Source organism: Fukomys damarensis, unplaced genomic scaffold (genome assembly GCF_012274545.1).
Source record: "Fukomys damarensis isolate Sample0158 unplaced genomic scaffold, DMR_v1.0_HiC HiC_scaffold_15, whole genome shotgun sequence".
Taxonomy (NCBI): domain Eukaryota; kingdom Metazoa; phylum Chordata; class Mammalia; order Rodentia; family Bathyergidae; genus Fukomys; species Fukomys damarensis.
In genome coordinates, this window is record NW_022900927.1 from 36,161,112 (window position 1) to 36,186,876 (window position 25,765).

Consider the following 25,765-nt stretch of genomic DNA (forward strand, 5'->3'; position numbering starts at 1 on the left):
TTTTTTTTTTTTTTTTTTTTTTTTGGTACTGGGGATCAAATTCAGGACCTTGTGCTTGTGATGCAAGTGTGGTGACACTGAGCTAAATCCCTGGTCCAGTTACCCATTTTTTGATCAGGTTTTTACTTTGGAGCGGGTCTTTTTTTTGAGTCCTTTATATAGCATTCTAAATAATAGTCCTCTGTTCAAGAAGGAGCTGACAAAAATCTGATCTTATTCTGTAGATTATCACTTCACTCTGCTGGTTGCTTCCTTTGCCATACAGAAGCTTTTTAATTTGGTATAAACCCATTTATTGATTCTGGATGTTATATCTTGTGTAACTCAGTTTCTATAAAGAAGGTCCTTGCCAATGCTTATACTTCCAAGAGTTTTACCTGTTTTATCTTCCAACAGATTAAGTTGTTTTAATATTTAATCTTTGATTCATTTTGATTTTCATTTAGTACACAGTGAGAGATATGGGTGTGGATTTCATCTTCTGCATGTGGACAGCCAGTTTTCCCAATACCATTTATTAAAGAGGCCATCTTTCCTCCAGAATTCTCACTTTAATAAGGACTTTCCCTTCTTCAAATTCCTCAAATCCACTGCATAAATTCCTATCTCCTTTTACTAGCTTTGCTAACAAAAATATCCTTTCTTCAACAATCATTTACTAAGCACTTAACACATTACAGAATTCATCATAGGTCCTCAGGAAATACAGAGATATGTAAGATAAAAGAGTTTCTATCTTTGATGAGTCCCCCTATTTCACACCGTAAGTTCTATTTCAAGATCCACTCCAACTCCCAATTTTTTTAAGTCCCCCTATTTCACACTGTAAGTTCTATTTCAAGATCCACTCCAACTCCCAATTTTTTTAGAAGCTTTCTTTTCTTTGGTCATGCCAACCTACAATAACTTCTTCCCTTTGAAACCATGGCTTATACAAATAATTCTATCATAGATCTTCACTTATTCTGTAACATACAATTTGTACTACATATGTATACACAGCTATTTGGCTGTGCATGCTTAGTAGGTCAAATGTATAGATTTTATCTTCTTACTAGGGTATATACTGTACTACTCTATATATACTAGTACAGTCAAAAAATTTTAGGAAGAAACAGGCTTTGTATCTCCTGTGTTCAAGAGCAGATACATTACTGATGGAGAAAATATTAATTTGTTCAAAAACATGAGATATTCTTTTAACAAATTCCCATCACCTTGAACCATCAGTGGTATATACATGACTGTCTTATTGGGCAGTTTGTCCCACTGGTGGTACAAATGGATCTAATCATTTTTATGTCTTTTTTACTAATGAGAGTAATAAAAAGTGTATAAATGGACTGAATTTACTTAGTTGCTTGAGCTTGAACAGTGACTGCTGAAATATAAATATTAAATTTTATACCAATTAAAATTATTGCATCAACAAATTTATTTGATTAAATCAGATCCTCCCAGCAGTGAGATGAATTACAGCCCCATCATGAACATGTTAAATTTCCACCTTAATGGAGTGCTAATAAAAAGTACCTGGGGTTTTGATTCAATCAACTCACCAAATCACATAATCTATAAATCCTATATACTTAACTGATACACGGGATGATCAAAATATAAGGTGACATTTAAACAAAAAAGACACATTGGCATTAGTTTCCTTCAAAATACTTCCTTTCATTTTAAACATACTCAAACAGTTCTTGCCACACTCTGAATTAGTTCTGTAAGTCCTTTTTCATGAGTCTTTACCAGTTATGACCAAAAAAAAAAAAAAAAAAAAAAAAAAAAAATAATGATGATGATACTGATGTCATCCAATGGAAAAGCATGTTTGTAAAACATTACACTGTATCTTTATCCACCTTTTTCACCAGATCTGGCACAATGAAACTTCTGGTTTTCCTCAAAGGAAAAATGACCATGACATTTTGAACTGATTCAGGACATCTACGCAGCCATAACAGAAGAGGAAAAGGATCTTCTGAATTGCCTGAGATAGTGGCAAGAATGATATAGTGTGTTCAAAGTGAGAGGGAATATTTTGAGGAGAAATAATGTCAGTATGTTTTTTAATGTAATAAATTTCAAAAAATACATATATTTTAAAAATCATTCACCAGGGCTGGGGATATAGCTCAGTGGCACCACACTTGCCTGGCAAGTACAAGGTCTGATGGGGGAAGGGGTCATCACCATATTTTTTGACCCTTTGCCATAAATTATATAATATAGTAGTTTTTGGTTTTCATAGATGACAAGTTCCCATTATTAATCTGATTCAATTCTTTTTAAAGCATTTAAACTGAAACTAACTTGTAATATATAGCATTTATTGCACTTAATTATGAAGAATCACAATAATGAGTATATTTACATCCTTAATATAAATGCTGTGATTCCTAATAGTTGATGTTTGTAAACATACTTACCTTCAAAAACTGCTAACAATAGGTCTGGATTAGTCTTTACATCTTGGACTGCTTGCCATGGCATTACAAATGGTTCTGTGTTAACAATTCTTGAAGGATTAGCATTAGATGGATCATAAAATTTTGGAGGCAGAATGCTGAATTCAGTAAGATGTATGTAGGCAAGCCACGCCAAACATCGATCACTTGTTTTAAGATATTCAGCTACTATTTCATCATTAGCCAATTTTAATGCATTCTAGATAAAATGAAAAAATAATCTGAGTTTTTTAATGACCCGTAAGTACAATAAAATTAAAATATAAAGAATGTAACATATTTCTTTAAAGTAGTTCTTAAATACCAAGTAAAAATTGTGATAGTCACCAATTATTTTTTTTTTAAACCAGGGATCGAACTCTGGACCTTGTGCTTGTGAGGCAGGAGGCAGAACCACTGAGCCAAATCCTTGGCCCTATAGTCACCAATTTTTTAATGAAAATTCTCCTTAGAGATGTCAATAGCATATTAACATAATTTTCATGATCTTGAAGTTTGACATAATTTATTTGTATATTTTAAGTGTCCTAATAATACTTAAAATCTAATAAGATAAAGACAAAACAGTAAAGCACACTCAAAAAAATCCAGCCATAGATACTTTCATTTTGGACTGATTTTTTTTTTTTTCTATTGTAGCTTGAATTTTGAAGTTAATCTGGTAATTAAGAAAAATCTTTAAAAAATTTTAGAGCTATTATCCTCACCAAACAATGAGGAAAACAGAGACTTATCCAGATTCACACAAGTTACCAGGAAGTGGCAAAACCAAGACTCAAATCCAAAATTAGTGCTCTTACCATTACATAACTTTTAACCATTTTTCTCCAAAACGAAATTCATACTAGAATATGTTTACCTGTAAAATTGCAAGTGCACTTTGGCATCTTCCAGTAAATATGTGCAGCTGAACTCTAAACAAAAGGGCCTCTAAAAGCTGGAAAGACAGAATATCTGATGCTTCCTGCTTGGCTGCTCGCATTAGAAACTCCACCATTCTCTCACATACATAATCTTTTTCTTCAAAGGTGCTCTCTAGATGTAGAAACTGCCCAAAGGAGTTTTATATAATCAGTACTGCTTTATAGGAATAAATTAAAACTACAAATTTTTTATATTTAATTAAGAAAATGTCTCATCAAATTTCTATAAAAGGAGTAACTAAAAAAATATAAACTATTTCATTATCTTCTGGTGTGATAACCTTGATTTCACCTTCTCTCACCTGCTGCAGGTAAAACTAGATGAAAACTAAAACAATACAGATATATTTTAGCATCATCACTGAAACAATTTCCTCTCTCCGTTTACAGAATCAACAGGTAAACTTCAACGAGGCCATGGTAAATATATAAAAGTTCACATGGTTATGATCACATATAATTTGCATTGCTTAGGTATGTGACTGTGTAAAATTTCTGACAATAGCATCCACATTAAAAATGTATGGCAAAATACATACAAAGCCAAACAACTTCAAGGAAAAACACTGCATCTTTTGAAATACTCTATATCCTATAAAAACCTGCAGTGATCAATAGCATCAATAGTTGTACAAGCCTACAGGTCAAACATGAAGCATCCTTCACTATCTAAAACTGTTCAGTACCTGCGTTATCCAAACCTATGTGGGTTTAAATTTTAGTTAAAAAGCAAATAGATCTGGGGTATGGTGGTACATACCAGCAGTCCCAGCTACTCAAGGAGCTATTGCTTAAGCCCAGAAGTCTGAGGACAGCCTGGGCAATACAGCAAGACTTGCTACAAACCAATGAAAACCAACTTGATACTGTAATCTATTTGATGAGGTTGGAGATTATTTCAGTGGCAAAGCATGTGCTTAGTATGCACACAGCCCTAGTTCTGATCTCCAGCACATTTAAAAAATAAAAATAAAAATTTCTGAAATGATAGATTTATCTGAAAGTTTATCTGAATCTATTTGGTTCCTGGGTACATCTGATAAAAAGTTCAGATATGAACAAGTTTTATTTTACAAGTGGTTCAGTCGTTAAGTCTGGATAAGAAAAATCCCATTCTCTAGGAAAAAGTGGAAGTATTTATTTTTGTACTAAATCTTAGTATTCTGATAATGTTTGATCAGTGTAAATTAGAGCCTTGGGTTATTTCCATAAGCAATGCAGACAATAAAAGATCAAAATATTTCCTGGCATTCATGACAATTTTGTATATGTAAGAAAATTAAAAGAAAAATACTTCCAGATGAATTGCAAAACTACACTAAACTGCCCAAATTACAAGTGTATAAGGATAGGTTAAGTGTAAAATATTCAATAATTATATATTTTTCCTTACCAATAAAATTAACAACCAAAATCACCCTTTCATTAAATATTTTCTTGTTTAGTCTAACTTAATCCAAACCCAGAAGTACCTTTGAGGTTATTAGAAAGTTATTTTATCTATATCCAGATGAAGCACATAATCTATTATCAATATTTAAAATGCCTGAAAGAATTATGTACACCACATGACTTATCTTTTCTACTCACAGTCCAAAAGGTTTGATAATCAGGAGCATATTCCACAGCTGTTTCACACATTTCTTGCACCTCTTCCTTAGTTCCTCTTTTTGAGAACAATCTGAGGTAATGGCGCCAAATTTCTGGATTGTCTTTGTTGTTCTCCAATGCTCGAGCTAGTACATTTAAAGCAGAATCTAAGGATTCTGAGCATAGCCTACATATTTGAAAGAAGAGGCAGGAGTGTTTCATTTTATGCTTGAAAATTTAAATAGGGCTAAATAAATCAGTCAATTTCTAAATTCTTTTTTGTATTAGAACCTAAAAAGAAGCCAGAATCACAAAGAATAGTAAATCAAGATTTTAAATTACATGTCAAAAAAATCCTGATTTCCCACATACCCAACAACTCCTTTTTAAGTGGATGTTCTGTAAGCATTTACCAGATAAAAAACAGTGTTATAAAACCACTAAGATTATCAACTTCAAATATGCTCTATGTCCATAGTAAGCAATACCTTTTATGGTTTACACTGTTTGGGAACAGGAAAAGTTAAACAACTCTCTTTCAAGGCCATCTACTGCCAGCACAAAATATCAAAGCTTTCAATATAATAGTTCTTTTCAACAGTCAAGGGCTTGCTATCTCTTGGAGAAGATAATTCTCTCTCAGGAACCTATTCATAAAATAATGCACAGTTCTTTTGGCCTTCACTCAGTCAGTGAGTCAGAAAACACTGTAACTTACCCTATTATGATGGAAATGACATACAAGGAAAGTTAAATAAGTACCATATTCAGGCATATGTGTTTAGCACTTCATAATTCTTATTTTAAAACTTTTATACTAAATTTTGATACAGATTTATTAGAGTAGCCTATTAAAAAAACATGAATTATTATACTTTACAATTATAGGGCTGGCTGAGGATGTAGGATAGGGCACAGCTCTTGCCTCGCATATATAAGACAATGAGCTTGAACCCTAGCACTCTGGTTTGCCTCTACTATCAAAAAGTAGAAATTAGATAAAGGTCTAACAAGAGGTATCAGTTTTGAAATAAATTACTACTTAGTTTACTTGAATATTTGCATTCTAATACCACAGAAAAAAAAGACAATTCACCAGAATTTAGAGGTTATTAGATAAACTTTAAATCTCCATTAGAAAATAATGAAATTTAACCTGTTATTATTGTAATTTTATCATTATTTTATTAAGAAATTACTTGATTTTTAAATTAATCGCTCGGCAACTCAGAATTTGGTATTTTAAATAAATTTACTTTTAAGATTTTAAACACTTAAGTATTATTCATAAATTCAGCCATGAATACAAACTCAAGGCCCAATCTCAAACTTTTCTTATAGCTTCCAAACAATAAAATACTTCTGCTTTGTCAAAGACTCCACTGATAGCTAAAAAGAAAACCTGATTACAAGTGAAATAAACCTCACACAAAAATACAGATGTGCAATACTTTACACAAAGATTTGAAGCAACCTACCCCTCATTTTGATTCAAGTACTTATATGCAAGCTTGAGCCAAAGTTGGACATGAGATGGATTTTCAAGTACACTTGCTTCTAAATTAGCAATGTCATCAGTTTCATTTGTAAAATATCTAACATCATCTGGAGTAACAACCGTATCCAAAGCTGGAACATTTATTTGGTTCTCTGGCTGGAAAGCTACAAGGAAAAAATATTGTTACCTTTATTCTTCCTTTAATTTATAGAACCAAGAAAAAAACAACTGGTCTCATCTTTAAAATAAATGAGAAACCTAGCTGGGCATGGTGGCACAGGCCACAGTACTCAGGAGGATGAAGCAAGAGGATCCCTCCAAGTTCGAGGCCAGCCTGAACTACTTAGCAAGACCCTGTCTCAAAAAGCCAAAAAGACAGACACCTAAAGCAATGATGAGCAATAGTTTGTAGCTTTAAAGCAGAAATATCAAAATTTAACATCCATACCTGGGCACATCTTGAGTGAAAATTAATGACATTAAAAATTACATCAGAAAAATGGAAATAGTCTACGGCCATACCACCCTGAACGTGCCCAATCTTGTCTGATCTCAAAGCTAAGCAGGGTCAGGCCTGGTTAGTACTTGGATGGGAGAAAAATGGAAACAAAGTCTTTGTAAATAGAGGGAGAGGGGTTGAAGGGAGGGCAGGGAAATGGGGAAAAAAAGAATCAAGATATATTATACAAAGGTACAAATCTCCAATGACGAATGTCATATTATATACCTAAAATATACCAATAAAATTAATTTTTAAAAAGTACATCAGGACAAGAGGACCAAGTCAGGATTTTAGTTGCAAACCAGACGTATAATCTCCCTGTTTTAAGGGCAAATGATATCATCTGATAGTTCATTTAGTTCCAATAAACTGGAAGATAAAATTTATATAGATGATTTCTTCTACTACATCTAACCTGTTATGGCAAACCATTTAGAGCTTTCAATGATAACAAATAGCCTGCTGTGGCATGTGTGCCATAGGTTTGCCACCACTGACCTCAACTGTGTGTTACATTAATGCAAATAAGCATTAGCATGGGTAGCTACTAATCTACAATTAATAAATTACAAAAGCTTGAAGTATGAACAACCAGATGTACCTGACAATAAGGTCCTTATTCAGGCCATTACTTTGGTCCTTTGTTCATTCATTCACTCATTTTATAAGCCAACTTTATACCAGAAATAGTCTCAAAGATAAGTAAAAAAGAACACCTATCCTCAAGGAGGACATAAGCCAGGAAGTGGTTTCCAAGTGAGAGTAATACCATTACCTCCTGTAATCACAAGGCCCTGAGTTCAATTCCTGGTACCAAAAACAGAAAAAAAAAATTGGAACACTTCATGAATTTGCCATGTCATCCTTGCTCAGGGGACATGCTAATCTTCTCTGTCATCAGTGTAATTTTAGTGTGTGTGCTGCCAAAGTGAGCAAATTAAGCAGTCAGCTTTATTAAGCAGTGTTCCCTGCATTAATCAACTGGAGCCATGAATGCAAAATATTCTGTCATACCAGGAAAATCTTGCATAATGAAGAACTATACTATAACTCTCAATGACATCAATTTTAAGAAAAATTTTTAAAAATTTTAAACTAGGCCAGGAGATACACCAAAAGATTAGTATTTAGACTAAGGTAGAATACCACAATTAAATAATTCTAGGTCTTAAATTACCTAACATCTTACCATACTTAATTGGTCCTGTAGACTGTTCATCATCACTACTGAAGCTATTCTCTGAAACAGGTTTTCTCGAGAACTTTGGCTTCCATTTTCTTTTATCTTTGTAGGTTGTAAATGGAGGTGCTAAAGTAGACAGAAGATTGTTAGCTGATGTATTTACCGTTTTGAAGGCTCTCCAAACAACACTAGCAAAAAAATACATTTATTTTATCATGTTGCTCAGAAATAATCTTCAGTTTACAGAACAGAATGCCAAAAAATTTGCTGATACAGGGAAACTAAAAGATCCTTTCTTTTTTTTGGTTTTGTTGAAACAGGGTCTCATGATGTAGTTCAGGTTGGCCATAAACTCACTATGTAGCTCAGGCTGGCCTTGAACGCATTGCAATCCTCCTGCCTCAGCCTCCCGAGTTACTGGGATTACAGGCATGTACCACCATGCCCAGCTAAAGACCGTTTTTGCCTAGCATGCACTAAGTCCTTAGATGAATCCTACGCATCACATAAACAAATTTAGAAAAGTTCCTATTTATATACATACACAAACATACACACATATATACTTACTGTGACTTTTACTTTCATTAATATTGCTAACAAGGAGAACAGCCATCTGATCCATTGACATTCGATCTTTGTTTACTCCAAAAAGTTTCTCAACATATTTTTCTGAAAGAGGAATGTTATCTTCAATAACACTCACCGAACTACACTAATTAAAGAGTACTAAGCAAAGGATAGCTTAACATTTAAAGAAACATGTACAGTATTAGTAACGCCTAAGACCTTCAAGGCCTACATTAGACTAAATACTGTAGCAAATCCTAACACACCAAATACCCAAATTAAATTGAAAAAGAAATTTTGAAATGAACTAATTACATAAAAGTTAACACCCCAAGCTGAAAATAATAGAACAGATTTGGTGAATTGTCAATCACTCCTGGGTTATGATAATTATCTACTAAACTTAATGTTAATTCCTTACTTCCAAAGACTTGTTAAGGTTTATTATTTGGAACTGAAATCCAGGGGAAAACAATACCTTTTCACAGTGTCTGACAGGAATCTATACTCTCTACAATGTCAAAGTGTGTAAGGTCCTCTTCTACTTCAATAATAATTTGAAACTACAGCAATCTTAAATTGCAGCTCTCTTCTATTTTTGAAAAAATAAAGTCTATATTAAAATCTGTAATGCCTATACAAATAGATATTTTCTTCTAAAGAAACTGAACTATTTAGATGGGACTCTGTCCAAAGAACTTTCTGCAATTTTGGAAATCTCCGCCATCCTGCCGCTGTCCTTTTGGTATACACTTGCCACACACATGGCTAATGAGCACTTGAAACATAGCTACTACTGTCATTGACAAAGTAAATTTTAAAAATTTAATTGATTTAAATTTAAAGAGTAACAGTAGTAGTTATTGTATCAGACAGCAGATCTAGATAAGATTCCTAAGTGAAAGTACTGAACTATTATAAAGTTCTTGATATATATAAAAGTTTTAAATTGTCTAAATTCAAATTTTCTTGGGGAAGAATAAGAAATCTTTAAAAACCTGCTGCAGAAGCAATTTCTTCATGAGTGCTTGTCTCTGAACAACCAATCAAAGATAGATTATACGACAGAATGTCCTGGAATAGCTGTTTTCGGCTAAGTGTATAGTCTTGTGAATGCTGCCTAAAAGGACAACATGGAAAAGATAATTATGTACAAAGCTAAACAAGATCTTCTCTTAAATCATAAAATGTTCATTAAAAACTACTCACCACTGACAATCATCATCATTACATGTTCCTGTTAAGTCAAAACGGCAGAAACACTGATCTGGTTCAATCATATTACTGTATGATACCGAGCTTAATGGAAGTTTTTCCTTTGTTCGATAGTATGGACTAAATCTAAGAAGAGAATGGATAAGCTACATTATTGCTCCATAAACATTGCTTAGAAAACCAGAAAAAAAAACTTTTCTTAGTTAACATTTCTGGCCAGGTGTGGTGGTACATGCCTGGGATCCCAGAATATGTGAGGCTAAGGCAAGAGGAACACCCTTGTTCCTCTTTTTCAGAGACAAGCACTTAGTCAGTTCAAGACCAACCTAAACTACACAGGGAGATCCTGTTTCCCCCCCACTGCCCAAAAAAACCAATGCTTTGAGCTATTTATATAATACCAAAATTAACTCTAGAAACAGCCAGACTATCAAAGTGATAGGAGTAAGCTACTTTGTATTGGGAACATTAGGCAATCTGAAACAGGAAATAAAAGAACACTGCATTCTAAAAGTAGTGTTGTATTAGTATTTGTTGTACACATTACCAACGAACATTAAAAACAAAACAATCAAACAAACAAACAAAAAAAACAGCCTATAGCACTTTGGAAGCCTATAGCTTCTTTTTTTTGGTACCAGATATCAAACTTGGGACCTTGCACTTGTAAGGCAGGCAGAGGAACCACTGAGCTAAATACTCAGTAGGGCTTCATAGTTTTATCATTAAACCTTACCCATTTAATGGTCTCACAACTTTGAATCATCTGAAAATATTTCAGGACATCCTCTCACAAAGTTAATCATCCGAGAATGCCTAAATTAACTTCATAAAGGCTGACTAATACACTCCTTAAAAAGTAGTAAAATTAAAAACTCTAAAAATCTTACAAGACTGCAATTGTTTTTTCCTAAAATCCCTGAGACACAAATCTACAGTCCACATTAATTAGAATTTGATAAGTGATAAATCTAAGTATGAGGTAAACCTCACCTCTTGAATGTTTTGAGTACAATAAAGAGCTACTTAAGTTTTTATTTCCCCTAAGAGAACAGGTCCACCTTTCAGTGACCAAAACTCAATTACTTTTTAAGTCGTCAAATATTCAAGGTAAAATATTACAAGAATAAACTAGTTACCCTGAAATTCAAGCTTACTGAATCTTTCATACCTGTAGGACTTAAAAACCAGAAGAGGACTGTGGTAGGGTGTAAAAGGACATGGCTTTACTTCTGTGGTTTTACTCTGTGCTGTAGCAAAATCCACATCCAAAGAAATCTCCTGTGTAATAATAATAATTTTATAAGGTAAATAAGGCTAAAATGAATTTCAGACCTCATAAAGAATATAAAATGTTCACTTACCTGACCATGCAGAATCATTTCTGTAATGCCTGTGGTGGTTTTTAAAATCAATTGTTTTAAACTGTCAGCTTTCAAATATAATTTCTGTAATTCACCAATTTTTAATCCTAGAAAAAGTTCTGGCTTTTCTACCGTGTTTTTACTAAGTTTGTTTATGCATTCTTTGTTAGGTGTATCAGTGTGCTTAAGGTTAGGTTTAGTAAAAGCATTAGATTCTAAGAAGGATCTTCTTCGTTCTCTGCTTGAACCAGACAAAATTTCATCATCAACATCATTTTCTTCACTGTCTAGGGTTAATTTATCTTGTGTCAGATCATGAAGTGATGGCTGAGGTAAAGAAAATTCGGGTTCCTCTTCCACCACTGGAGCCATATTTTGTTGTTCCTTTGCTTTAAGGGCTCGGGCTTCTTTTAATTTTTGAATTTTAAGGGCATATTCATATTCCAACTTTTGTAGTCGTCTTTTCTCCATAGCAATTAGTTCTGCTGAGTGCTTTCTTGGACTTGATATTGGAGAATTATCCAGTCTCATGATTTTGTTTGGCTGGGGGAGAAAAATGATATATTTTATATCACTTTGATTTTATATACAATTTTTGATACAATAACTGTTATAATACAATGACATTACAGAACTAATGACAATAAAGCAGCGTTTCACTGAAGTCTCCCAACAATTCTACTTAATGTATAGCCTACTAAAACTAAAGTCAAGACAAAATAAAAAGTACCCCGAAATGCAGATGTCATTTAAAAACAAAGCTTTAATCTTACTCTCTAAATTTGTAAGAAAGCATATGAGTTACTTTATACAACTCTTAGTATCAGAAGTATCTTAAGAACCCACTTTCCAAAAGTATTTCTCCAAGGCCAGGGATTTAGCTCAGCGGTGCCTGCCACCTGCCTTGAAAGTGTAAGGTCCTGAGTTCGATCCCCCTTTTTAAAAGAAAATTTTTTTTCTCCAACTTACTCCAAGGCGATCTTGTTCCAGTTTACGTTTTCCTAATTCTTTACTGGCCACTGCCTTTGCCCGAGCAAGCTCTTCTCCATATTTCAGAGTTAAAGCTTTCTTAATTGTAACACGCTGTTGAACTTTGTGAATCTGGAAATATAAGAAATTTCTGAGGATGTAAATGATAATCTTATGAAAGGAGATATTTTCTTAAACACAGCAGTTTTAGGGTATTTGACTGAAAATAAAAATATTCCAATATTACATCTCAAAGAAAAGCTGTATTACATACATTTTGATGACTTTAGCTTGTCTTTTTTGTCTTATAGAAAATTTGGCCTATAAAAATGTGTTGTAATCACAAGACTACGATTTCTTAATTTTTAAAAGAACTATTACTTGTTCCTGAAGCTTCTTCAAAAATATTTTGTTAACGCTGAGAATTTTTTCAGTTGCTTGAAGCTGTTCAGTAAGTTTTGTAATTTTTGTTTCAGCATTCCGGACAGATTCTTTCTTCTTGGCTTCTTGTTGTACTAGATTCTTTAAAACAGATTCATCTTTCATCAAGAGAATTCTAAGTGGGAAACAACAAAATTATTATTAATGTTTTCTAAACTCTCAGACTAATAACATCAAAACAAGCATTTTTCAAATAGTGCATTTTAAAAAATGTTATCTACAGGCTGGGATGTAGCTCAGTGGTAGAGCACTTGCCTAGCATACATGAACCCCTGGGTTCAGTCCATAGTTGGGGGTGAGGGAAAGTACATGACACCTGACATGTTTGTCTATGACATGCAAGTGAGAATAAAAAGTACATTTTTATATTCACCAACCATATAAGTATTCCACTGAGTTTCATTTTATAAAAGCAACTGGTCTTTTTATAAAAATCATTTAAGCCTAAGGTAGTATGACTCACAACAGAAAATGTTATTGTACTATGTTCAGTGTTGGCTGAATATGACCTGATGTGGAGACTGAACAAGGACTGAGAAAGTTACTATGTCTAGTCTCATTTACATAATAATACAAGTACACACAAACATCTAGGAAACACAATTAAGCACATTTAACATATTTATAAATACCCAAATTTGTTTTATCCAAAGCAAGGCAAGGACATAAAGAAAGAAATCGAATTTTTAAGTAATCATACAGATATACAGAAGTATGGTACAGAGAAGCAGAAACCACACAAAAAGACAAATTTCTACATATGAATAAATTTAAACAATTTTGTATCTTTTAAGCTACCAGATATGATGGTCTTTAAAAAAATGAAACATCTTCCCAGAAAGATAACAAATCAAAATAGTCATAACTACTGACATTAGCATGAATAATAAAAGACAGACTACGTGACAGGGTTGGGACAAAGACTAAAGTTTTAAAAATATTTTTCACTTGTTTTTAAAGTTACCATAGTTGAGCAGCATCTTTCACTAGTACATAAAAAGATAGTATACCTCAGAAGAAATAGGATAGTTAGCACAACACTAATAGTTAAAGCAAAACACATCCATAAATACTAATTTAAAATGCATTTATTTTGTTCTGAATAGTTTGCATCTATTATCTTGCTCAAAATGGAAAACAATATGTTTGTATATGTTACACCTTTTAGTCACTATCTCCTTGTGATTTCTGTTGACTAATACAAACATCCCAAATTGCACACTGTTCAAGAAAAAAAAAGACTTAAGGTAGCTATAATGTTAGAAATGAATCTATAAATTTCTTTATTCCTTTTCTTTAAGTATAAATGAACTTTTGAAGCTTGTTTAAAAAAATTATTAGGCCGGGATTTAGCTCAGCGGTTCAGTGGCCTGCCTTGCAAGCACAAGGACCCAAGTTCAATCCCCGGTACCAAAAAATAAATCAATAAATAAATTGTTTAAGTATAAATAATTTTTTTAACATTAAGAGTTACTTCATGACTCATTTTTATTATCATGGCTTAAAGTTCAAGAATTACTTAATCTGTTTCTATAAAGTCCTACTATCTTTGCACAGAACTTCCCCCTTGTATTTGTAAACCTTAAAGCAGACTACCAGAACAAAGCTTAGAATAATTCAGAATAACTAAAATAATTTTGCTCTTCATCACCTCATGATTTGATGGTGCTTGGCATGGAAAAACTGTATAACCAAATTAAGATACAACTGTTATCAAATATATGCTAACTATTTCAATAAATTCTATCCTCAACATATTCATCCTGTCAGGTTTTACAGATAGTCTCAAAAGTTTAAAAAAACCAGTTAAGCAGCACAGCAATTTCACAAAACATATATGAAATTTAATATTCACACTTAGTAACACCGTAATTTGACTATGTGTTTTACTGTCCAGTTAGGCAATGACAATTTCCAACAATGAAGCCCATTTTTAATAATAAAGATATACTTTCAATTAATGTATTTTTTAAAAAATGCCAGAGGATTAAAAGAAAATTCCAAGAGGAGGTGCTTAACTGTTTTTAGCAATGGATAAGCCAGGTATAAAATTGAAGGGAACATTTTGAAAGTTTGGTGTTTTTATTTGAATACGAATTCTACTATGTTATACAAATATATACTCAACAAAATAATATACCTTTATAATTTTAACTAGTGTGATAATGTGTAATTCTATAGGTTGTTTATCAATGACATATACTGTACCTCTATCAAGGAACATTTAGATACCTGAAGTATTTAATCAGATAATGAGGCTCACCTGTGTTTTTTAAGTCTTGCTTCTGCATCAGTAACCTGCTTAGTAACCATTGCTATCCTACTAATCCCATCAATTTCCACATCAGAGTTTGCTGGGGATGATGAACTTGTTTTTAACTGATCTGATTTAATCAAACGCTGTTTCTCACGACTAAAACAACAGAGAAAGATGCATTATAACAAAAAAATAACTGATATTATTTTTCTTTAAAATGATTCTTTCATAAAATAAAAATATTAACCACACTAATTATAATGATGACAAATATGCAGGACCTAATTTGGCAGACCAAGTTGACAATATTATTCCCTTTAAGTACTTTCATCTTTTCTTAAACTAGGTAGATCTCCTTGCCTCTTTGTATTTAAGTCTACAGATGATCATGTAGCTCCCCCTTCTGTGTGAGTTATAAAAACATCAACTCTGCATCTAGGATAAAAATCTCCATCATTCATTTCCCAATGTCAATAAACTTTATATAGACAAAAACAGTACCTACTTCTAAAATAAATTACATAAAATGCCACTTACTTGGCAATCTCTTCCTTTAGCAATCTATACTCAATCTTCTTTTCTTCAGGTAAAGCTTCAGGTGTTCGCAATGGATCATTCTCTTTTTCAGATTTTGGAGGTACTTTTGGTTTTGAAGCTTGCTAAAGAAAATTTAGAAATGAACCAGATCAACAGCTTTCAAAAATCCATGCTAAGATTTATATTTTGTGTTGAAACCTAGCATATGCTAATGTATTAGAAATAACAATATCACCATTTTTCTTTAAAACATGCTGATAATAACTATTTAATTATATAACTCACCAAGTAATCAAGACTAATAGTTTGAAAATCACTGAACTAAATCATTATCTAAAGAATTGTTACAATAGAAAATAATTATTGAAATTTTACTTAGATAATACACTTTAAAAGAAGTGTTCTGCTAACACAATTCCAAAAAAACAAGTTTCCTTAGTATATGGGACAAGTACTCATTCAATTTTGTTATTTTGAACAAGGGCTAGTTAATTAGAATCACAAATAAAGGGGAATTTTTTTATTATTGAAAAAAAAAAGGTTTATTTACACAGTTTGGGAGGCTAAGATTCCAAATAGCAGAGCATAGGCTCTAACAAGTGACCTCACTGGCTGTGTCACTTCAGGGCAGACTGCCTCACTGCTAACAAAATCTCAAGGCAGTAAATAGCATCAAATGGCAAGAGAAGGGTGTACGTGTACGTGTGCGTGTGTCTCTCAAGGGCATTCTTAATTTTTTAAAAATCTAAATTTACACATAGCTTATTACAACGAAGTGCTAATAGCACAAATATTATCTTCACAAATCACTGCATTAAATCCTTAACATCTAACACTGAGGAAAAAATAAACTAATGATTTTCAACAGATGACCTTCTTGTTCACCTTTTGTGGCACTTACCTCAGCAGTTCGTCTTGCTTCTTTAATCATGGACTCTAATCCACCAAAAACACTGTTTGTTGACTTGGAAGCCTCTCCATCAGATTCACTATCATCTGAATCATTTAGTGTTACAACCACTGACTTATGTTTTGGAAGCTAAAAAAGCAATGTATTTGTTATTCTTGACAACAAAAGTATGTCTAGTCTTCTCCTTGCTCTACAACAAATGGGTGTGTGACCTTGGACACATCATTTACCTTCTTTGAATTTTATATATAATAATAATAAGGTTCAACAAGATAGTCTAAATCTCATTCTGGTTACACTACATAACTGATTCTATCATAGTCTACCAGCACTGGTTATATGCCTACAATATAAAATATTCCATATTCTTAGTCTTAGACATTACACTATGATCATTTTTCTCAGTATTTTATCTTTCTAGAAAAAAATCATAATGCCATTTAACTCTTAAGATCAATAAAAATTATAATAATAATTCTACATACTATTAATCCAACTGTAGACTTTTGGTTACAAAGAAAGTAAACAGCTAATGCTGCCGTACCTGTCAGAAGCAAGATTTGAATATTATTCGCTACATTTACTTTGTTTTAAAGCATAAGAAATAAGGTAAAAGAAACTGTCATTTCAGTCTCCTTAATAAACATTATAAATTTTTCCACTATTGTATATTCACTGGTTGAAAAAATATGAATAAAGTATTTTAAAAATGAGATAAATAAATATATGCAACTTGTTAAAACTGACTCTAGGAAAAATGTGAACGGACAAATTCTGTAGAAAAAAATTTGAGGAAATAGCAAAGGAAAGTATACCTCTCTGATTAGAAAACTTTCCCAAACATTATCACCAAATTCTACCAGTTTTCAAGTAAAGATGCTACTTTCATTTCATTGCTAAATTTAAGATCTGTATTCATATAGAAATATATTTGTAAATTTTGCTTTTGTTTTTACCGAGATCACAGTTCGCGGAAGACGAGGTCCTCTATGAAATTTTGGATTCTGTATCCTGGGCTGAGATACTGTATTAATACTGACTATTGATAAATTGCTTCTTGGCACAGGCTGTGAACTGTTCAGAACTGGAGGTGAAGGTGGGTCACTATTACTGGATGTTTCCTAAATAAGACAGATATAAAACACTCCAAATGAAAAAAATTAAACAAATTACTCTTACAATCATCTATACTTTGGTCAAAAAGGCCCACTAAGCTCCTAACAGCCAGAAAAAAAAAAAGTAGGATTATCCTAAACTTAAGCTTAAGAGCACCACCTAGAGGTTCAGGCACCTAAATTACCTCTGGTTTAAAAGCTCTTTTATTTGCTAGAGACTTAAGTAGTTCTTCTCGAAGCAGCATTTCTTCCTCCTCCTCCTCATCTGCAAAAGGTGGTTTCGGAGGCTGCTCAGGATCCTCAGGTGGAAGAGGTGGCAAAGGTGGCAGAGGAGGTAGAGGTTCAAGAGAAACACACAAGCCTTCCACATAAGGCTGGTTCAAAGGTGGCAAAGACTATTTTTTAAAAAGAGGACATAATTAAAATGCAAATGTTATCAAATCCAAATATTTATCTCTGAAGCAATATTAAATTAAAAAGTAAACTTTAGGCTATTATTTCAGGTGAAAATATAGTGAAGTATATTGTATATCTCAAAACAAGCCCATCATTCAATCATGAAAATTTACTGCTTTTGCATTCTAAAAATTTTTTGAAACATTTATAAACTTTATTATGATTATAAACTAATCATACAAACTACTCTGTTTACATTCTAATCTATTTTAGAAAATACAGGAATTACAATTCCTTCATGAAATGTCATATTGGAATGTTATTCTTGGGCCAGGGATTTAGCTCAGTGGTTCAACCACCTGACTCACAAGTGCAAGGTCCCGAGTTGGATCCCCAATACCAAGAAAGAAAAAAAAAGGAATGTTATTCTTACATGAAAATAAGTAGAAACACTAATACAAAAAACCATATATTTAAATAAAAAATGTAAACTAAAACACTGAAAATTAAAACTGGGAACCAAAACAATTCTGAGAATAATTCCAAGTACCTTAATGTCAAAAAGGTACTAACTATAAACACATACAGAATGGCATTTTGGAGATTAAATACAAAGGAAACTAATTTTACACAACAGTGTTTGCTTCGAAGATCTTAAAGTATCTCTCCAGACGTTTAGCTCATTTATTTACCAATCCCCCAAAAAAATATTTCAAGGAAAGAAAAAACATTTTCTCTTTCATTCTCTGTTCTAATAATTAGTTCTCTTACTGTAAGACACCAGATATATACCTAGCAAATGTGAAATGGAAAGGATCCCTCTTACCTATTAGAAGATATTCTTAACTTAGAAATAACTTCAGAACTTTTACTTTGTTATTCTCTACTTCCTTTTTTTAATTGTGTGTGTGTGTGTGTGTGTGTGTGTGTGTGTGTGTGTGTTTAAATGTGACTGACAGTTCTTCTAATAGAGAAATAGGGGAAAGAAATTAACTTCCACAGGCAATGACTTTCTTGGGAGGTCTGGGTTTTCAAGTTAAAATTATCTGCATTTATCAACACAAGAGAATGGAGAGATTTTTTGAAACATCCTGTTGCTTCACATCTCAATTTTCCCAAAAAAGGCCAAAACAGTAGGTAAGTTTTATCTTGGCTTGGAGCAAATTCTGAGGAGCTACTAGCTACAAAGCAAGAAGAAATAAGGAAACACAGTAGGTACTCAGAGAAAGTGAACGATGAAATTAAAAGTTATCTATGAAAATTTCCACTAAACAGATAGCTTAACAATTAATTTTATATTATTTCTACCTATTAATATTAAAAAACAATTTTGATTTTTAAAGTACTCCAGACCTAACCATGAATTACATGCCAGTTTTTTTGAAACAAATTAAAAAAGACACAATGTAACATAATTTCTTAAGAAGTCATTACCAAGTCAAACTTACAGAAACCTGAGGAGGTGGAGGCAAAGAAATAGATGGTGCTGAAGAAAAATACCCCAATGAACATTCAGAAAAGAAGGGTGGTTGCACTGGTGAAGGTGCTGTAAAAACAAAAACCAAACCATCAAACAAACAAACAAACAAACAAACAAAAAAACTGTAAGTAAGAGTTCATTAATAGAAACACTTTGTGCTCACATCAGCAACACATATACTAAGATATAATAGAAACACTTCAATTGGAACAAAACAAAATGGTTTGAAGAAATGCAAATGCACTTCCATAGGGTGCAAATTAGAATTTTATCAATCTATGATCAGAATTTGCAATCTCCATGAATCCTCTTCCTATTTAAAACAGTGATACTGTGATTTCATTTTTCCCTTCACAAGGAGCAAAGGAAAGTGCAGATGTAGACAACATACTATATATGGAAAGCAAAAGGAAGTAGATATTCAACTAATAAAGTAGTAATTTTTTATATTTTAAATTAATCTAACATTTCTTCTGTACCCTGGTTGTCTTAATACCTCACATACCTCAGATGGGGTTGACCTAAATAAACACTGATCTTTAGAACATTTCATTTCTTAAAAATGTGACTGTTGTTAATACAGTAAAAAATTAAAATCTGAGTTGAGAATATTTTTTATAAATTTTTACAAAATTATTTGAAAAGCAGAGTATTAATAATATTGTCAATACTTGGGAATTGCAAAGAATGATCTCTAAGAACCTGAAAATAAGAAATCTGCTGACTGACTACAGAGTTAAACCATGAGATAAAAACATCAAGCATCAAGCTAAAACACCAATCTGAAAATAAGCACTTTTGGTAAACACTTCCCAAATCATATGCACTTCGCTTTTTTCTAGTCTAGACACACAAAAGTAGGATTTTAGTTTTGATTTGGTTTCAGAAAATGACCACAGGGAAAAATATAGTGATCATGCAATCTTCCAAATACTCCAGTTCCTGAAATGGCAATTGCATCCTATTATGTGCCTCAGAACTATGTTTTAAATTACTGAGAGAACAGGTCTCCCACAGCTGATTACCTATAAAAATCATCAAGAGCCAAGTCTCTGGCTATCAAAGAGAATAGATCTTAGATCACACAACCTAATTAAAGTACAGCCCTACCAGTTCTAACCAGCTTTTCCTGAGATGTCTCTAGTACCACTCTCCATTTCCAAATTCCTATAAAGTACTACCACTGGAAAGAGGAACAAAGCCTAAAAGCAAAATAGATTTTTATTTCTTCTTCTTTTTTTTTTTAATGAAAGCACAAAGAAACCTGGCTCTAAAGATCACAGAGTTGATCAAAGACAAATGTTTTCATCATTCCCACAATCTTCACTTTTCAGATCAAACAGTTCACAAAGTTTAAATAATGTTTCATTAAAGGTCATCTAGGAAAAAACTGGGAAACAAAGGTAATATACATTTCAGTCTTGCTCCCTAAGTATTTATAACACCAAATGTTTATGGTTATAAAATTCATCAGCAAATCTTACTTTATTACAAATTTCTTTCACAGTTTCAATGACCATTCTCTAATAATTGTGAATACATAAATGTTTCAAGTTTTGGCTCATACCTGGAGAATTGGTTTCACTATCTGTATCCATAGCAACTTCTTCATAGTTATCATATTGATAAATTCCTCCTCCACAATCAGTAGGCTGCTTATCTAAGGATCGCCTCAGGTCAGGATCTGAAGACTAAGTATATAATTCATTTTATCTTAGTGTTGAATCAAAGCATTTTCTGTCTTAGGCTTTTCTTAGACTACAAATTATAAAAGAACTAATGATTATTTTTCTAAGGAACAATGTGATTATTCAATTTTGGAAATTCAATTTATATGACAGGTACACTGGGGTGGACATTTATAAACGCAGCATAAGACAGAAAATGAACCTAGCAAGTACTACCTATACAAAGGAAATCCTCCATTGTTAGCTGAGCTACTAAAAAAATTAGCTGTTTCTCTATAAAATAAGATTACACCAAGCTCTTCAATACTTAGGGCTTCTGTAATAACTACAGATATAAACACTAGTTTTGTCACCAAGATTATAAGAGAATGTTTCCCAAAAGATGATCCCAAAACACTACTCCTCTAATTTTCATTACCACATTCACATTAGCATATGTGAAGCTCAAAATTCCTGAAACATTGTCAATACACTAGATCAATATTAAATCTCCAGTTTACTTCCTGACACCACCCAAAAAAGACAGTGACTCTGTCATAATCAATGACCTACATAATAATGTTCAATGCTTGATTAAATACTAAATTACCACAGGATGATTTAATATTATTTAAAATAGTCCTTACCATCATAACACATTTCTCATTCTTCAATACTAAACCATGAAAAACTAATCAAACTCTATCCCTGTATTTAAGAAGCAGCTACTTTCAGAATAAGTCTTTCCTAATTTAGTAATCCTAATTTTTTTTCTAAATAAAATGGCTGAAATGCTAAAAGTGGTCTTTTGTTTTTTTTGAGGCAGGGTCTCACTATGTAGTTGAGACTGACCTGGAACTCACTATGTAGCCCAGGCTGGTCTTGAACTCACAGCGATGCTCCTGCCTCAGCCTCCCGAGTGCTAGGATTACAGGTGTGAGCCACCACACCCAGCTAAGTGGTCTTTTCTAACCAAAATTTTAACTTCTTTAACTTCTTATAGTATCTGTACACATAATTGATTCTCAATTATACCTTATTTTTTCTCCCAACAGTTACTTATATAAACTCTATCATATATAAAATATTTATAAATATTTCTTAGCTAATTTAATCTGTAAGACTAGAAAGACACTTAAATTTGAGTAACGTTTTGATTTTATATTTTTGTATTTCTTACTTTACTTCTTGACCTCCTCTTTCCACCAACCAACTTCATGAATCGATTGTACTGCTCTTCTTGATTTGAGAGATCTCGAATTTTTCTGATTTCTTCTTCCCTTTTTCTTCTCTCTTCTTCTTCAGCTTGTTTCCGCTGGTCCTCTTCTTTTTGTCTTTCCTGTTCTTTTTGTTGCTGTAGTTTCTTCCATGCCTTTGTCTGCTGCTTCCTCAATGCTTGTTTAGCTTTAAACAAAAAATCCAGAAAATGGTATCTGTTACACAAAGTTTTATAAGACCTAAAAAGAGCTTCAAAAATTATTTTTATTATTACTGACTCATGTATATAGTTACACCCCTTAAAATTCTCTTTAAATAGGATTGTCTCCCATTTCAGGAACTAATTCCTCAAACTCAGCTTTCTGAATTAAAATCTTTCAATTATAATGACATGAATTGAATTAAAATAATTAATAGAAATAGTCACCTGTAGTGCTAATTTTTTTGGCCGAATGTGTTTTTGTACTGGTTTTAACTTTCTGCTGTACAGTTTTTGTCTTAGTCAACTTTTCTTTGCTTTCTTTCATCACCTGCTGTTCTTTCTGTTGCCATTTTTTACTGGCTGACTGAAGCGCCAAAAGACGAAGCTGTAATTCAGAGAGTTCCTCTTCATCTTCTCCAAGTTTCTTTAATTAAAAAAAAAATAAATAAAATTTTAAAATTCTATTATTCAACCTTAAACATTTTACCACATCAAATCTTTCAATAGAATTTAAAGTTAGTTTTGAGGCAAATATTCAAAAGGCAAATATGGATGAAATAAAGCATCTAATTTACTTCCTATAACTCAAGACTGTTATTTAATTCCTATAATATATACTCAGTAGATCAATGAGTAAGGGAAATGTGTATAGAAGGATTGGAAGAGAAGAGTACAACTGATAGAACAGGATGCAAAAAAATGAAATTTATACAAGTCAAACATTTATCAGGGCTACCCAAATTTGAAAAAGTCACTGATGACAACAAAAGCAAGAAGAAATCAAGGACCCATAAGAGGTAAGAAGTGAAGAATGAAATGGCTCAATAATCAAGTTTTATTACTCACAAGTAAGACAGCACATATACATTGTCAAGATTCCAATTTGCAAGCCTTTTAAAATGTATTATTTAATTCTTTAAAAGTGTTACAATGTTGAATGAAATAAACCAAATGCAGAAGTTTAAAGACCTTATGGTATCTATCTTTTGAGTGAGGCAAACTACAAAGAAACAAAATAACAAAGGATAGATAGAAGGGGACAAGGAAATGGATCTCCTGCAATAGGGAAAAAGTGCAAAGGGTGAGGAGGAGGGGAAGAAGAATTAAGCTGAATAAAGACATCACATGTACAGGAACCTAATAACCTCAGTTAATGTAAATGTTACATGCCATAACATGAGCTAAGATCGGTAATATCAACAAGACTGAAAAATGAAATAGGGGATTGAAGGAGGAAGGGTAGGGAAGGAGAGAGAAAAGGGATTAAAATAAGAGAAACAACTGTGGTATGTACATGTAACCACTCCCCAAGATGACTGTAAACTGCATAAATTGCAAACATGTACTAATAAAACAAAAAATAAAAATAAATGTTTAAACTGTTGAAGGAAAAAATCTGTAGGGAGTTGCTCACATTTGAGTATTTTGTTGTAAAGCTAGACGTTTATCTGGATATTTTAAATATTTTGAACCCCTTAGGTTCTTCAGGGAAACTAAGAATGGTAGACACATTAAAAGCATGTTTGGGAACTCTTTCTAACTGAATTAACTCAATTTTTTCATTCCCACTTTTTAAAATTAAATTTATTTTTTAAATGGATATGTATAAAGACAAATGGGTACCATGCCATGCTTTGATACATATATACACTATATAATGTTTAAACCAAAGTTAAACATCTCCTCAAACACCTATAATTTCTTTAAGGTGAGACCACTGAAATCTTCAAGGTTTTTGAAACATACAGTACATAACTGTTATCTACTGTTGACCTACTCAGCACACTAGAACTTTTTATTCCTAACTGCAGCTTGGTATTCACTGATTAACCTTTCTCATTCCCCTCTCCTCCACTTTTTAGATATAATTTAAAAAAATTAATCTAGTTTCCACATTTTGGCTAAAATATAATTGAAAATTCCAGGCTACCTGAAACAGAGGTTATTAAATGGAAAGCATGGATTTGGGAAGGGAGGTGGGAAGTCAGAAGGGCCCATTAGGGTTACAGTAGGAGTGAAAAAGACTCAAAGTCTAACGTTGTGAAATGTTAGGACTCACTTATAAATTTTTATTGGTGAACTGTTAATTATATGTTTTTCTTAAAAATCCAATTACATTCTTGCTATTACTAAGCATAAAGAAAATAGTCCTACCTAATGGCTTCACCTTAGTATTTACTACCATACCTAATTCAATTACATCCTTTAGTACTTCAGTTAACCAAACCAGAACACAGTTACCCTTTCCACTATAGAGAAACACAAGTAAATAACACATTTAAAAATTATCATGATTCTTAAGTCACTTAAATGTACCAACTGTATTGCTTGTTACTGAAATTCTATCGCTGTACTAGCCAATATATGCTAACACTGAGCCACATGTGGCTATTGAAACTTAACTAAAATTCAATTTTAAACATTTTACCTAAGCTAACACCAATCACAGTTCAAGTTTTTAATAGTCACATGTAGCTCACAACTACCATCCATAATGGAGAGCACAGCTATAGAACATTTCCATTATTGTAGAAAATTCAACTAGAAGGCACTCTAGATACAAAGTGTAACTTAAAAAAAAAAAAATTATCAACACTATTCCACCGAGATTTTGCAACCACAGTACTTTGCTTAAATGACAAAGAAATCATTGATTCTGTCATACCACTATACACTACCTGAAATAGCTACCTGAACAAGAGTAATGAATTGATGGTCAAAGAACTTCATTCAATTATTACTCTGATACCTAATTACTATGTAACTCTAAGCAAGTCATTTAATCTACCCAAATGAATCTTACTTCATTTATATGATACATATAATGTCAACTTCATAGGGTTATTATAAGGATATTAAAAACCTACTTTTTTGTATATATCTGTATACATATTTATCCAAACTTCTGTGTCTGTCCTATCATTCTTAAATCAGGACCATTTTTCCTAAAGCTTCTAGGCTCTTTAAAACATTTTAATTTAAAAACTAAAGTTTCAATAAAAGAAACTGACTATATTTTGAATCTCTAATCCAATAAAGAAAAGGCTTGAGTGACTGGCATTTTACATGTTAAACAGTTTTTGCCAGGTGTGGTGGCATACTCCTGTAATCCCAGCACTCGGGAGGCTGAGGCAGGAGGATTGCTCTGAGTTCGAGACCAGCCTGGGGTACATAGCAAGTTCCAGGTCAGTATCAACTACATAGTGAGACCGTGTCTCTAAATAAATAAATAAACAAACAAACAAACCCAAGATTAT

The 25,765-nt window shown here is 32.5% G+C and overlaps 1 protein-coding gene and 1 non-coding gene across 2 annotated transcripts in view; both read right to left on the reverse strand.

The window, feature by feature from the left end:
* Positions 1-25,765, reverse strand: part of Zfc3h1 (zinc finger C3H1-type containing) — a 49,819-nt gene that overhangs the window by 10,759 nt on the left and 13,295 nt on the right. The window contains exons 4-24 of the mRNA XM_010617491.3: positions 22,734-22,932; positions 22,269-22,492; positions 20,989-21,112; positions 19,390-19,487; positions 17,731-17,940; positions 17,387-17,551; positions 16,422-16,559; positions 15,521-15,642; positions 14,990-15,139; positions 12,667-12,841; positions 12,286-12,417; positions 11,317-11,859; positions 11,124-11,233; positions 9,947-10,078; positions 9,736-9,857; positions 8,738-8,839; positions 8,174-8,293; positions 6,463-6,646; positions 4,985-5,171; positions 3,331-3,519; positions 2,433-2,670 (exon numbers count right to left, since the gene is read on the reverse strand). Coding sequence (XP_010615793.1) covers positions 2,433-2,670; positions 3,331-3,519; positions 4,985-5,171; positions 6,463-6,646; positions 8,174-8,293; positions 8,738-8,839; positions 9,736-9,857; positions 9,947-10,078; positions 11,124-11,233; positions 11,317-11,859; positions 12,286-12,417; positions 12,667-12,841; positions 14,990-15,139; positions 15,521-15,642; positions 16,422-16,559; positions 17,387-17,551; positions 17,731-17,940; positions 19,390-19,487; positions 20,989-21,112; positions 22,269-22,492; positions 22,734-22,932 — 3,664 coding nt within the window. The remainder of the gene's footprint in view (positions 1-2,432; positions 2,671-3,330; positions 3,520-4,984; positions 5,172-6,462; positions 6,647-8,173; positions 8,294-8,737; positions 8,840-9,735; positions 9,858-9,946; positions 10,079-11,123; positions 11,234-11,316; positions 11,860-12,285; positions 12,418-12,666; positions 12,842-14,989; positions 15,140-15,520; positions 15,643-16,421; positions 16,560-17,386; positions 17,552-17,730; positions 17,941-19,389; positions 19,488-20,988; positions 21,113-22,268; positions 22,493-22,733; positions 22,933-25,765) is intronic.
* Positions 7,812-7,920, reverse strand: LOC117286173. Its single transcript, XR_004517325.1, has one exon. It is a non-coding gene; the product is annotated as a U6 spliceosomal RNA (small nuclear RNA).